Consider the following 14,263-nt stretch of genomic DNA (forward strand, 5'->3'; position numbering starts at 1 on the left):
AAACAAGATTTTCCAGGACATTTGACTTTTCCCGGTCTTCCACGACACATGGGAACCAGCTGACTGCTGTTAAGTCAAACATCCTAGCACTAATACTTTTCAGTTCAAAAAGACAATTTGTTTCTTGGTGGCCCTTCACTTACTCTACCAGCACACCCACATCAAAAACATCAGCCCTGCACAAATGTGTCCTTTTAAAAAGTGATGTTGAAATATTGTATTCATGTCCTCATATCAGATGCACTCACTTCTCCAGTAGAGCCAGGGCGGTGGCTGGGTTCACTCTCAGGTATTTGGAGGTTGGTTGGCCGTAGTCTGCCAGGTACGTTGACCAGTCCCACACCATGAACAGATCCAGGAGCTAGAGAACACACAGATATACTCCACTCAGATACAACACAAGAGGTTTGAACTGTGATTGGTCAGTGTGCCAACCCGACACTAATCTTCTATTTCTATTGTGAAGTTTGAAGAAGAGCTTTGCTAAAGCAACACGTCAGTACCAGCTGGTTAGATGCTGCGTTATTGCGCATATGATGCTGAAACAGGAAGCTGCCCCTATTTCAATCTGCACACATTTTGATGGTGAGCCTATCCTTTCTTTAACCAGTCTGGGCATTTCTTCTACACTTATTCAACTGTTGCTCAGAGGGATCTTTGTCCCAAAAGTGCTGAACCTTCACCATGTTTCTGACGCTGACGGGCTCAGATTGTCTCGCTTCTAGTCTCCAAGTCTCGCTCAAGGAGAAGTCTCGTTCTGAAATCCTACGGGAGGTGACTTGTTGCCAGAAGAATACATTGCAGCCTGTTTAACGGATAATATAAAAAAGGAAAAAGAAGTTGTCCCCATTCCTCACTTAGGCACAAAAACATGGAAAAATAGGATCCAGGCTGAAAAAATAGTAACACTTGAGATGGTTCCAGCTCTATTAGAATCCTGTCTTTAGAAGTCTTTGTGAAGCATTTTGTTACTTGCTTTTAAAGAGCTATAAATGAAGTTATTATTATTATTATTATTATTATGCACTCGTGTTTCCACATGGTTTTAGTAGAAAACCTCTTTCTACAGTGAAACACCTAAACACAGATAAATCTCTTCTTTTCAGCTGCCAATCGACAGAGTTGCCCACAGCCAACGTGTTGGGAGGAGTGCGACAGACAGACAGCGAAACCAAAACCTTATTTTGTGGTTATCACGTTTTCTGACAAAATAAACTTAAATAACAACAGCTGTGCTGTGTATTTGGCCATATTTTAAATTGAAAGATCTCAGAGACGGGTTGAGGCAACAGAAAATCCTTCTTAACTTTACCGGCACACAGCCCCCGACCCTCACTGGGCTTTTGAGAAGTGTTCCTTATACACACAGAAAACGCCAAGCTGGCATTAGAAGATTTGTGCCCTCTGGAGGCCGTTTTGGTAAAGCTCCGTTTTTGAAGGAAAAAAACACTGTAGTTAGTTTTGCATCATAACCAAGCAGAGCGAACGGCTCCAGCCGGCTCAGCAGCAGGGTCAGATAATGTGAAGACGGTAAACACTTGTGTATCCTGTGTCACTCTGAGACGTAGAGAGAAAACAGAAGAGTGAGAGAGGAAGGGAGGGGGGGTTCTACTGCTTAACATGATGAGTGTTAAGTGTGAACAGGAACATTCAAAATGACCCCCCCACGACCCCGGGTTAACCTGATGGAGCTGACCCCCCCCCCACCCCACCCACACACAGTGTATGCTAATGTCATAGGGTGAAACAGCTGGGTGTTTGGGTCATGTTGAAAGAGCAGTGAAAGAACAGCTTAGTGATAATGGCATTATTCAGCTGACTGAGAGACTCCGACACACAGAGAGAGAGAGAGAGAGAGAGAGAGAGAGGCTTAGCAACAATGCCATTCTTTCACCTGGAGCCAAGGGATGAGCCGCGAGCAGCCATCTCCCTCTCCAACACTAACAACTAACAGGATCGGACTGAGCTGGTACCATGATTCTTTGAAGGAGAACTACAGTTGGTTAAAACTTAGTTCTATCAGTTCTAATAATGGAGTTACACTCACACTCTCTCTCTCTCGCACGCACGCACGCACGCACGCACGCACGCACACACACACACACACACACACACACACACACACACACACACACACACACACACACACACACACACACACACACACACACACACACACACACACACACACACACACACACACACACACACACACTCTCTCTCTCTCTTTTCCTGTGCAGTGAGGTACTTCAGGTGCGCTCACTAGAGCCAGATGCATTCTGGATTTTTTAAACAGATTTCACAGTGTAAAAAAGGACTTGTCTGTGCTCTCTGGTGGAAAACTATGTAATGAATACAGTTCTAAATGAGCTGAATCATATCTTTGGCATTCCTCTACTGACTGTTCTTGTTATTTACTGGCTGGGTAATGCGTCTATACCGATATACCTGCGATACATTGATGAGACTATCCACCAGCTGGTAGGGCTCCAATGCTCACTTTCACCTCCAAATGAAGGGGTTTAGATAATCTGGATTATAGGGCCAATGAGAGAAAAAATAAGTAAATCAAGGCCACCATTTATCCATTTGTGCGCACAAGATGAAATTCGTGGCCTCAATTTAATTAAATTGTTCCCACGATTTGGTTTATTCCTGCGCACCAGACACAGAGCCAGAACATGTCTTGATAACTCATCCACAATCTAAAATAAAGCTAAATGAGAGGGCATATATATCCATAGATATCTCTAACCAAGGACGAGGGTTGTAATGGTATACTGGTATCAAACCGATGGTTACCCTACCATGTACATTTTCTTATCTATGGCGTGAGTGTGTGTGTTTGTGTGAGAGAGAGAGTAAAGGTGCAGACAGGAGCAGTCTGGCTCACACATCTACAGTATATGTTGATTGTTAACATTCATGGGACATTATTTCACAGCTGATGTTACTTTTCATTTAACATGCTGTAGTGCTGCTAACATCTGAGCTCACATGATTCAGACATGTTCTGTTCTCAATGCTTTAAGGATCATCATAACTGATGATGATAACAATAATACTAATAATAATGAAGTCATTTTAAATTGCAGCCCGATCAAAACATACAAAGTTGAGGATTTTCTCCTTCTATGCACATGTTTTGTCTCTATGATATCAAAAACAATGCAGCCTGTGGAGGGTAATTACCCTCACAGAACCTTTTTGCCACTTGAGAACCATTTCTCAATATCCAACCCCACCCAGGGGAATGTCATTCACACACCACTCCACTCCACTCCACTCTGTCACATATGTCTGACGGATGACCCCGAATGCAGTGGAGACAACCATCAGTGGGATCTAGTAGGATTCTGCTGGGCGAGCAGAGTCATGTTAAAGAGTCAAAAGGTAAACACTTCTGGGAAATATTCAGCTTTTGGCATGAGAGAGATAGAGAGAGATAGGCTGTGTGTGTGTGTGTGTGTGTGTGTGTGGTAGTCAATTGTCACTGTGGAAGGTCGACTTGTACAAGTCCTGAAAAAAAACCCACTGGCAGTCATTATGTTGAATGTTTGCTCCAAATCCCAAAGGCTCGCCTCTCAATAACTATGTGCAATGAGCTTTGGGTAATGATTGGAAGAATGGGATTGTGGACACAAACAGCCGTAATGGTTCTTTCAGGGTGGCTGGGCTCGCCATTACAGATGGGGTGGGAAGACCTTCCCTGCGTGCTGCCACCGCATTATTTATTTGATCTGGATCACCAGCGGAAAATGGGTGAAAGTTTGTAAATATGATTGGAAATGTTAAAAATACTCTGTTTCATAATTGAATACTTGCTATAATCCAATTACAGTCAAGTTTTATTTGCCAGTGGTCCAGAACATAAAAAACAGTAAATTATAATAAAGTTTGTGGCAGAAATGTTAGTCTCATCTTTGACCCATTGGAACGTTTTGTTGTATTCTTCCTTTGTGAAGCAGGAAAAGGAATGCTATAGGTTTATTATATGCACAATAGCACGACGGCGTGCTGCATGCAGTCATTAAAACGATTGAACAACGGCCACAAAGTATCTGTCCCCACCATCAATTTGAAATGAGCTACAGAAGTGTTTTCAATATGCTGAAAAACACAAGCAATGCTGACAAAAGAACTCTTAACAATATCAGTACAAATTTGATCTACAACCAAGAGGTGACGAAGCTGCATCCAGCGGATGTCCAGGGTTAGGCTGATGTGAATTTAGGTTTACGATTAACGGAAAGAGCCGGAGTGGAAGAAAAAGAGAATGACGTGTGTGTGTGCTCTTTGTCCCTGTGACATTAGTTGATGGCTTACCATGAAATCCTTGGTTTCACCTTTACGTTGAGACACTAAGTCAGGGTGCTCTGAAACTCTAGAAATCCCTCTCAGCTTTCCTTCCCTTCTTTAGATGCTATTGTCTTATAATGGAAGACAAGGCTATTCTCCCTAACTTCAGGTGTTGGCACTCATACAGATGCAAATACCCACTAAAATGAGTGCCTATATGCAGTTTAAAAAAAAAGGTTTGCTTTGTCGTGTTCAATGTCTAGAATGTGACAGAAAACAAGTTTAGTAAACAACAAAAACATTACAGTGGTTAGTTCTGTTTATATCTACTCTTTCAAACTCTCAAACCAGAGTTGGGGATGGTTTGAACAGCAGAAAGACTAACCAAGAAAGTGACTGCATTTTGTCTGACTGGAGTCTGGTGGTTTGGGGGCGAGTATATGATAATTGTCCTATTCCCTGTTGATTTTGTCCCTGCATGACAAAGTAGTTCTCTGGCGATGTTTTTTCATGCATGGATTACTTTTTCAAATCCTGGTAACTTACTAAAAGTTATATCTTGAAAAAATGGGTAGCCATCCCATGTCAAAGGGGACACTTGCAGAAACCTCCCCACGTCTTGGCACTTTTGAGTGTTTGAGTAGTGGTGGTGGGTTTACAGCAGAGTTTTTAGCAGTTTATTCACAATGAATGGCATCCTGTTGTGTCTCCAGTGTTTGAACTAGAGCTAGACCGGCCACGCTGATATATCTGCAGATATTAGCATATGTATGTATATGTTGGCCAATAAGAAAAAATAAATTGCAGAGCAGAAACAGAATCTCTATTATATAGACCATCAATAAATAAAAAAACTAAACTCCTATTAATCTAAATGAGCAAGTTTCAAGATGTATGAAATTTGATTTCTTAAAGACAATATAACGTTTCATATGTGTTATATGGTGCATTAAATCACTGAGGTGTAGAATATTCTTGATCTCCAGTGCATTAACATACACTCTGTTGCAGGCAACAGCAAATAGTAGCACTCAAATCTTTCTATGTTGACCAACCTTTTAGTGTGTTACTGACATCACATATGTTGCCCTAAATGTTTGACTTGACTCAATCATTCTAAATGGTTCCAGGATAACGATCTAAAAGGCAGTCATAGCTACGAAATCCAAAGTCATCATATGAAGAGAAAGTAAAGGGATGACCTCTGGGTAACCTCACCAAACCCTTTACCTAAGGCTAGGATTAACATGTCAAGCAGGCAGCCTGCATAAAGGGAACATGAACACATCTTGTCTAATGAGATGCTTCACAGGAAACTAAGCTTTAGTTGAAAACAGGCCCAGGTAGGGCTGTAGCTACCGCTGAGAACACTGAGGTCAGGTCCTTTGAGGGGGTTTTGGCAACCAGGTGCAGTTTTTATACATACAGTTAATAACAAAACAATTATTTATTTAATTTATAATTATTTTTTGGGTCAGTCATTTTCTAATAATATCCCCTGAAGTTTCCTGGGAAGAAGTATATGATTTGGTAGAATTGATAGAGAAAATACAGACAATGTTACTTGCATTGATTTTCTAAGCAGATCTTGATTTCCAGGAGAATTTCTCTGAAAACCAAGTTTATAAATTTACAGTAGAACTCGTACTAAACTTTTAATAATTGCTGAAACCTATTATTGCCTGTATTGCCTATATGCCTGACATTTTACAAGATCAGTGCTGTACCAAATTTGAACCTGAGGCAACTGAAACAGGATTTAGACCTTTCTGTTAGGAAATAAAACGGCTTTTATAAAATGCAACAACTACCGTTTTGATATAAAGCATTTCTTCCCTAGAGTAATTAAGAGGCCAAATATTTCCTCATCCCCTTGTTGCTGGACCTTATTAAAAGCTCTTTCTATAGCTGTGTGCTCTATATCTCATCCGTCTAGATCTGGTCTGTTGAGGCACCGGTTTAAGCTGGCATATGGCTGAGACTCCTTCACCTTTATGCCTTTGCATAAGAGTTGATGATTTTTGGAACAGTGGAAAGACAAAGCAAGATGGGTTTTGTGAGTTTCTGTCCAATATGAATGAAGTGTGTTTTACGATGAGTTAACAAGGCAGTTAAGCCTGTCTTAGTTCGGTCTACAAATTTGAGATGTAAGAATATTTCCTAAATTTACATTTTCATTTCTCAGACTCAAGAGGGCTTGTAACGAACTTGCCGCAGCAGGAGAAATCAGCTTTCTCGATCGATATATCACTCACTGGGGAATTTATTTCTTCAGCAGCACTTATTGGAAATCTACATAAAAGGTGGCAAATTCTCCCTTTAATTTTTCAGTCTTCTTTCTGTGTTTTCAACAAACTTCCTCAGTATAGTGCTGTGACCTGGACTGGATGCAGAGCCAAGCCTTCACCTCAGGCTCAGATTAACAAATCAGCACAGACACAAGTTAATGAGACCCAGCAACACTTTACATACCACTGGTGTTCACAACAAAAAGGGAGGCAGGGGCTTTGTGCTTGTGTATTTGGGAATAGGAATTTTCTTGCGCAGGTGAACCTTGGGACAGGTGAAAGTTGAAAAGGTAACACAAAGACATGAGTCTGGAAAAGAAGCAGCCAGTGAAACACAATATTGTTGGAGAGGTGAGGTGTGGGACAGCTGAGAAGTGAAGCGGAAAACGGTGGAAACGGACTGAAGCCAAAGAAATGACTTTGTAACTAAATCTAAATTATTGGTCCGTTCTGGCTTTGTTCTTTATTTCTTGGTTGAAGCACTTGGCTATAAACAGTTTTAAGCAGAATTGACCATTTGCTTAGCCCCGCCCCCTGCTGCTACTCTGTCGAGCTGTCAGAGCTACCGTAGAGACCACTGTGTCACAAACTGCACTTTCTGAATAGATATAACAGCTTTATGGAAAATTGAAAAAGTGATTTCAGAGAGAAGCAGTCAGAAGGACAATAGGCGTTTGAGGGATAAATCCAGGACGCCAAACTGAGTAAAAACAGGTTAAAAAAATAAAGCTAGAAGCTAAAGCTACAGATCACAGAGTAAAAGTGAACCACCTCATCACCTGGCGATTGAAACAAAAGACAATGAAATGAAGTAACAACACTGTTCCTGTTACAATGGTTAAAAAACAAAAGCAGCATGTGTACTTTCAGTATACCTTCAATAGCTAGAGTAGAATAGAAGTGCTAATGCTAAATTATGCTAACGTACTCTGCTAAATGACTGTAATGTAATGTAAAAATGAACAGACGCTTTTATCCAAAGCGACTTACAATAAGTGTATTCAACATAGGTATTTCCCAAACAAGCATCTAAGAGCATAACCCAGAGCCAAAGTACAGTGCAGAAACCAACGAAAACAAGTGCAACAAACTAGTATGAATACAATAAGTGCTAAGTGGAAGGCTCAGGGTATTACTTCTTGAAAAGGTGAGTTTTCAACCTGCGCCGAAAGATGGGCAACGACTCTGCTATCCTGACGTCAGTGGGAAGTTCATTCCACCACTGTGGGGCCAGGACAGAGAAAAGCCGTGACCGGGTCGATCGGCCGGGTCGGTTAACACTGCATGTTTTTACATTGAAACGTTTTAGAAACGTGTAAACCTTTAACGAGTATCACTATTGCACAATGTTTATCCATGACTAGCTTCAAATCCACTAAAGCAGCCTGGAAATGAAAACGGATTGCATTACAGTCTAGCAGAGCCTGGTCAAAGCTGGATGACTAAGCTGTAATTGGTCAGTCTGTGTTTGAGGGGCGGGACTTAGTGAAGGGTCAATTGTATGTGTCAGTGGAGGAAAGCCTCTAAATATGGAATACTTAGAATACTCAGTTGAACAACTGGGCATCATTTCAAAACAGCATTGGAACCTGTTAGCTCTCTGAACTTGACTGACTAGTCTTTAAAGCCCCTGAACATATAACACATTTTGCGTTGGAGACTTCCACTGGTAGTAGCCAACCCTCTCCTCACACATCCGACCCAGGCCGTGTTGCATGATAAGATTGACAGTTTTTAGCCCAATCACAACTTAAAATCCCACCAAATGTTGACCAAAGCAGCCCAATTTTCATCTACAAGCCCAACGCTATTTGTCCCAGCCCAACTTAATCGAAAACCAGGCCAATCTGGCAACACTGGACCCTGGATTTTCTTATTATTCCATTAACAAAGGCTTGACATAAGAACATAAACTTAAGCTAGAAATTCAACACATAAATGAAATAACTATCATGAGACAAAGTTTGGAGCAATAGATGAATCTGTTCAAAACTTGACTGTTGATTTGTTCTATACAGCTCAGTGAGACAGTTTACCTGTCGTAGGTCGATGAAAGCCAGCTGGAGTGTGTCTCCTTGAAAGCCAGGGACCGGCTCTGAACTGGCAAACACTGAGAGGAAACAGAAATACCACCAGACAACAATCAAATACATTACCATAATAAAGTACACATAGCTAGTATAGCAAAAACTGTGGCTCCTGGTCAGCTTCTTAGTGCTGGACCACATATAAACACAATGGACATAGCTGAGACACAGTTAATGAAATACCCCTAGGCTATTAGAGTTTTACACCTTGGTTAGTCTAACCCTTCCAATTATACTTTCATCAATCAAAATGAACGACACATATATTTGTACTTACATTCACACTGAATGACGTCTAAGTTGAATTGCTGAATGGCCCCCATACTGATCTGTTTGAGTTCTGTGTCCAGCAGCATCTGCATCAATGATGTGGACAGATGCTTGCAGGCTGACATACAAGCCGTCTGGGCCACTTTACCCTACAGAAAGAGGGACAGCGGAAGGGAGGGAGGAAAGAGAAGGATGAGAGGATGCAAAAGAGGGGGGAAAGGTGTAGGAGAGATTAGGATGGGGATGAGAAGGGCAGAGAATGAGCACGCCTATTTGGGGAAAGACCACTTGACTTTTAGCGAGATATTGTCTGAGAGTGTGGCATACACGGGCAAAGTGAACAGCTGATTGCCAACCAGACAAGTTGGTTTTGAACCCCGACCAAACCAAAACAGGAGTTGCTGCTGCATACATGCCAAGAGACCTTTCAGCCTCAGCAAGAGCAGCAAAAGACTGAAGACTGGGGAGGCAACACTCCCTGCAGACACGTCTACCTTCTCTGCACCATGTATCCTAACGTTTACATCAGTGCCAATATAAAGGTGCATGAAGCTTTTAAAACAGTGATTTCTATCGACATCCTGCATATGTCGATACAAATTGCAATGTCAACAGCCAATGACAATGACTAATTGACAGGAGCAAGATACAATGCATGTAAAACATAGACAAAAGCATCAAGACAGAGCATGTAGGTGCTTGGTGGTACAAAAGTTGTTGATGAACTCCATTATGACTTTATCAGTTAGAGCTATGTCCTGGAAGCAGGAACCACTAATGTGTGCAGTTGTCAAGTGAAAGAGAGGTGATGCATGGAATAAGATGTAGAAAAAGAATGGGTGATTTGGTTTTCATCTTTGATTTTAATAATGTCTGGTTTCAGTTACCCCAAATCCCCGGAATATGTCTTCCCTTGGTCCTAGTGGTATTTACCCATAGAGATAATTCAAACTGAGAAAGTTGTCATTGAATTTGTCATTGTTTTTCATTGTTTCTGATGCAACGCCAATACAATGAATGATTGGGATTATATTCATGGTGCTCAAAGCAATGCAAAATGACATGATGTGAAAAACGCGTACTTTTTCAACATGCAGGATAGGCCCCTGCATGGGACACATTCTGAATTTAAAAAAAAACTACTTTGGTTAGGTTTAGGCAATTTTGGTTAACTGAAACAACTTAAGTGAAGTATGATAAGTTAAGTATCTTACGTATGTGATGTAAGTCTTATGTAAGTCTACTTACGTACATAAGTTGGTTTCACACAGGGCACGAACAGCGGGCTCCAGGGCAAAAGTCCTATGTGTTTTTGTAACTTAAGGTAGATGCAAATGTTAAGTTTGTTATGTTAGAGACGTAAGTTATGCATGCATAACTTACCTTACGAACATAACATAATTAACATACATAACTTACATCATGTACGTAACATAATTAACATACATGACATGATTAGCATGCATGTATCTTAATTATGTTATGTACATGACGTAAGTTATGTATGTTACGTACGTGACGCAAGTTACGCATGTTATGTACGTGACTTAATTTACGTAAGTAAAGTACGTGATGCAAGTTACGTATGCTACATATGTACGTGAAGTAAGTTACGTATGTTAATTACGTTACGTACATGACGCAAGTGGAGTATGTTTTGTTAGCTAATATACGTTTTTTTAAAGTTGTTTTCACATGGGACACAAACAACGGCCTTCTGGTTGAAAGCTTGTTGTACCCACCCATCCATCTCATTAAAGAGATGTTTATGTCAGGGACTCATGTTACCGTGGATATGATAAACCACACAATCTGTCACTGAAAGGTATGAAACCACTTACAGTGCTATTCATTTCCTTACATGTGCTCTTTGTAAAACATCACACAAAAAACTAAAACCACAGCCCAACACATGCAGGTAAGGCACAACATAAACTCCATCAACAACTTTACATATGTAACAACTCCAAAGTAAATAAGAATTGTAAGCGTTACCACAACTTGAGGTGTTTTTTCTTGATTTTGTGAGCAGGTATGTTTGTGGAATTTCTATAAATTATACCTTCCCTCAAGTGTCTAAAACACTAACAGTAACTTTGAATTGATCTGTATATAAGAGTTTGTGGTAAACAGGAACAGAACAGCAGCTCAACACAATCCATTCTCACAGATACCCATGCAAAACTCTCAAACCACAGGATGATGTGGTGACCCCAATGTCAAGGAAAATGCACAGCCGATTATCACCCTGATTAAAAACAACACCGAAGAGACAATCAGCGAGTCCTTTTATTAAAAGGTATACGAGTAAAAAACACAAATCACTGATGGCACCTTGCAAAGTTTTTCTTGGGTTTGATATAAGAAATGTGAGTGTTTAGTTTCAGAAAAAAAACGAAAGAATAATCTCTGGCTTTCCTTTGTTTGAGCTCCGCAGCATCCCTTTTAACATCCTTCATGCTGACAAATGAGTGGCAGATGGACAGTAGTGATACATGGTGTGGCAGCAACAAGGTCTGTCCATTCACTCTAAGCTGGTATCACATCAAGTTTGTTCAATCACAAAAGTGAATTTCTGACTCTGCATAGACTGGTTTCCACCTCAGGGACTATTCACACACACAGATGTGCCCCAAAGAGAAATGCACTCCAATTTAGAAAACTCAGTTTTAAGTCATTGTATTTCACACCCAAAAACTGAGCTTTTTGAAAATAGTCTCCAAAATGTCAGCTTGGTGTTTTAGTGTAGACGTGGGAAATGAAGCCTAAAGTAAACAATGAAATGAGCCTGACGGTGGGCTGTGTAGCAGTAAATATAGGAAGAGCCAATCACACAGCACAGTTGTTACCAATGAACTGTATTTGTGTTCATCTGTCAGACGACAATTGTAAAATAGTGATTTAATTGATGTCTCAGTGCTGCAACCTAAAAGTTACCGTTTGACTGGGAGCATTCCTGAGCAGGGTCAAATCACTGGTTTTATTTGTTCAATTTTAGAAAAATATGTAAATGAGAACAACTATATCATGAGTTTGGACAAATTACAGTTTAACAAGCTAAGACTCAGCAGAGCAACTAGACCGCCTTTCCTAGTCCTTACAAGAAGCTGGCTGTAGTGCATGGTAAGAGAGAAGATCAGTGTTTGCGTTTTCTACACTCAATGTGGACAAAGATCGTTACAAAGACTAACTGAATAGTGTGGAAATGTGTTGTTTTAAAAGTAAACCCCTTGTATTCTTGGTGCCTTGAAATTGGTCACTTTTAAATAATTGCACCATGATATTGTATGAAAGCAAAGCAGCACACCTCTTTTCAAAGGGATCACATTACACAGAATCCCTTATGATAGATTCCTTGGCCTGATGCAACACACTCTCATGTCGAAAACAAAACATGGTATGTAATTATCAAGGACCTTGATGCCCTGAGGTTCCTAAGATTCCACTTGAGAATGGAAGTCTTTCTGGAACTTTATGTGCAACACTGACAACATAATCAAAGACAATGAAATGTGGTTTAAAGTTCAGAAAAAGATCGTAAGTGGAGCTTTGAGTTGTAATTACTTTGTCACACACGATGACAGTTGCTATTTTGCACGACTTTGAAAAAGTATTTCATAACTACTACACATAGCTTTTTGTTCTGAAATCATGCCTCTGAAACTAAACCGCTTATATAAACAAGACACAATGTCACAAAATTAGCCACTGAATGACATGTCATGTCAAGGGAAAACAATATTGACTTTGTGTTACAAGAGTGACCTTGACTTGAGATAAGTGAATAATCTTTTTTGGCCAGCAAAATGTAGCGGCCATAAGAGGATCTTCCTCTGTTGCTTTAGCTTTCAGCTGTGGTGGTTGCTGCTTGGTCGTCTCTCACTCAAAGTCCCTCTGGACGACTATATTCATTGCGAAAATGCAAATGTAGAGAGTATTCTTTAATGTCCTCAGTAAGGGTGACAACAGGTGCCAAAAGAACCAACAAGCCTGGAGTAGTGGAGCTTCTACAGTCAAACAAAAGCATGCTCTTCATCTCCCCTCTGCCCGTAGAATGGCAGCATAGTGTTGGAACAGCAAGGCAGGAATACTCACCGACATCGACGCATGGTCATTGTTGTTATTCTGAGCAGAGACACCCCCAAACCAACCAAAAATGGCAGAGGGGAAGGGAAAGAGGGAAAGGACAGGAAAAGAAATGTGGCAACAATAAATGGACAGGAGGAGGTAAATTCAACTGGAGATATCTTGCATGCTTGACAAGTCAAATTAATCAAGGAATAAAACTGCTAGTAAAACAAATTAGTTACAGTACTGTTTATTACCAGGGGTGTGGATCGGGGGACAGGAGACATTCTTGGAAAAATGAAAATAAGCTAGAACTCATTCAGGACATGATATAGGGGAGAAGAGCAGGCAAGTGGCCCATTGAAAGTGGAACTGAACCAGCTGTATTTGTCAGCTTATCTGGGCCAAAACACATTTAGTGGTCAAGTTGTCAACACTTAGATATTAACAAATGGGTCTTGCTGGAAATAATGTCAGTATGCAAAAGCAGTATACAAGTCAGTAACAGCGCAGTTACCATGCATATGGACAGCTACCAACGTATCCATACCATACATCAATTCACTTTCAGACAGCACACACATTTAGTAGGGATGTGATGAACATGTAGCCAAACAACAGTTGGGGTTTAGAGAAAATACATTTAAAAAAAAGTAATTATCACATCCCTATTATCAACAAAAACACAGTCAAAACTGCGGCACACCATTTGAAAGCCAATAGAATGGGTCTAAAAACCAAGAACACATTGTCCCACAGTTCCAAGACAAAGGTGGCGGGTTGAACGGGTCACAGGTTAGTGGATGGTGGATCAGACTCACCGGGAGATGTGTGAAGACCTGGAAAGTGGAACGCAGGAAGTTGATCAGGTCCATGAGGTATCCAGAGGCACGGCCGTCCGACTCAGCCATACCCCACTCATAGTCTGCTAGCTGGATAAACTCATCAATCTTCTGGTTGAGTTTGGTATAAATCTCTCCCTCTGCAGCGTGACGAGCATCCTGGGAAATATATTTCATAAGCACCTTTGAAAGACTTCATAGGACTAAATATAGTCTTAAATACAGTTGTACCTTTAGTCATTGAGGAATAGAGACACTAATTATCATTTAGCAAATCTAAGAACCTTTAGGCTAGCAGTAACGTTATGCTACCGTTAGCCAATGTGGATAGCTGAGTAAGCTTGATTTTACTTTTAGTGATTTGATACAAGCCTGGATTTTTCACTTCTTCCCAACTAGTTTAAAGTTG

General features: G+C 40.6%; 1 protein-coding gene across 1 annotated transcript in view; it reads right to left on the reverse strand.

Moving 5' to 3' along the window:
• The window catches only part of exoc6 (exocyst complex component 6), a 57,587-nt gene that overhangs the window by 8,118 nt on the left and 35,206 nt on the right, over window positions 1-14,263 (reverse strand). The window contains exons 19-22 of the mRNA XM_079183338.1: window positions 13,834-14,013; window positions 8,952-9,093; window positions 8,624-8,697; window positions 249-361 (exon numbers count right to left, since the gene is read on the reverse strand). Of these exons, the coding sequence (XP_079039464.1) occupies window positions 249-361; window positions 8,624-8,697; window positions 8,952-9,093; window positions 13,834-14,013 (509 nt within the window). The remainder of the gene's footprint in view (window positions 1-248; window positions 362-8,623; window positions 8,698-8,951; window positions 9,094-13,833; window positions 14,014-14,263) is intronic.

This window comes from Pholis gunnellus (genome assembly GCF_910591455.1).
Source record: "Pholis gunnellus genome assembly, chromosome: 21".
Lineage (NCBI taxonomy): Eukaryota > Metazoa > Chordata > Actinopteri > Perciformes > Pholidae > Pholis > Pholis gunnellus.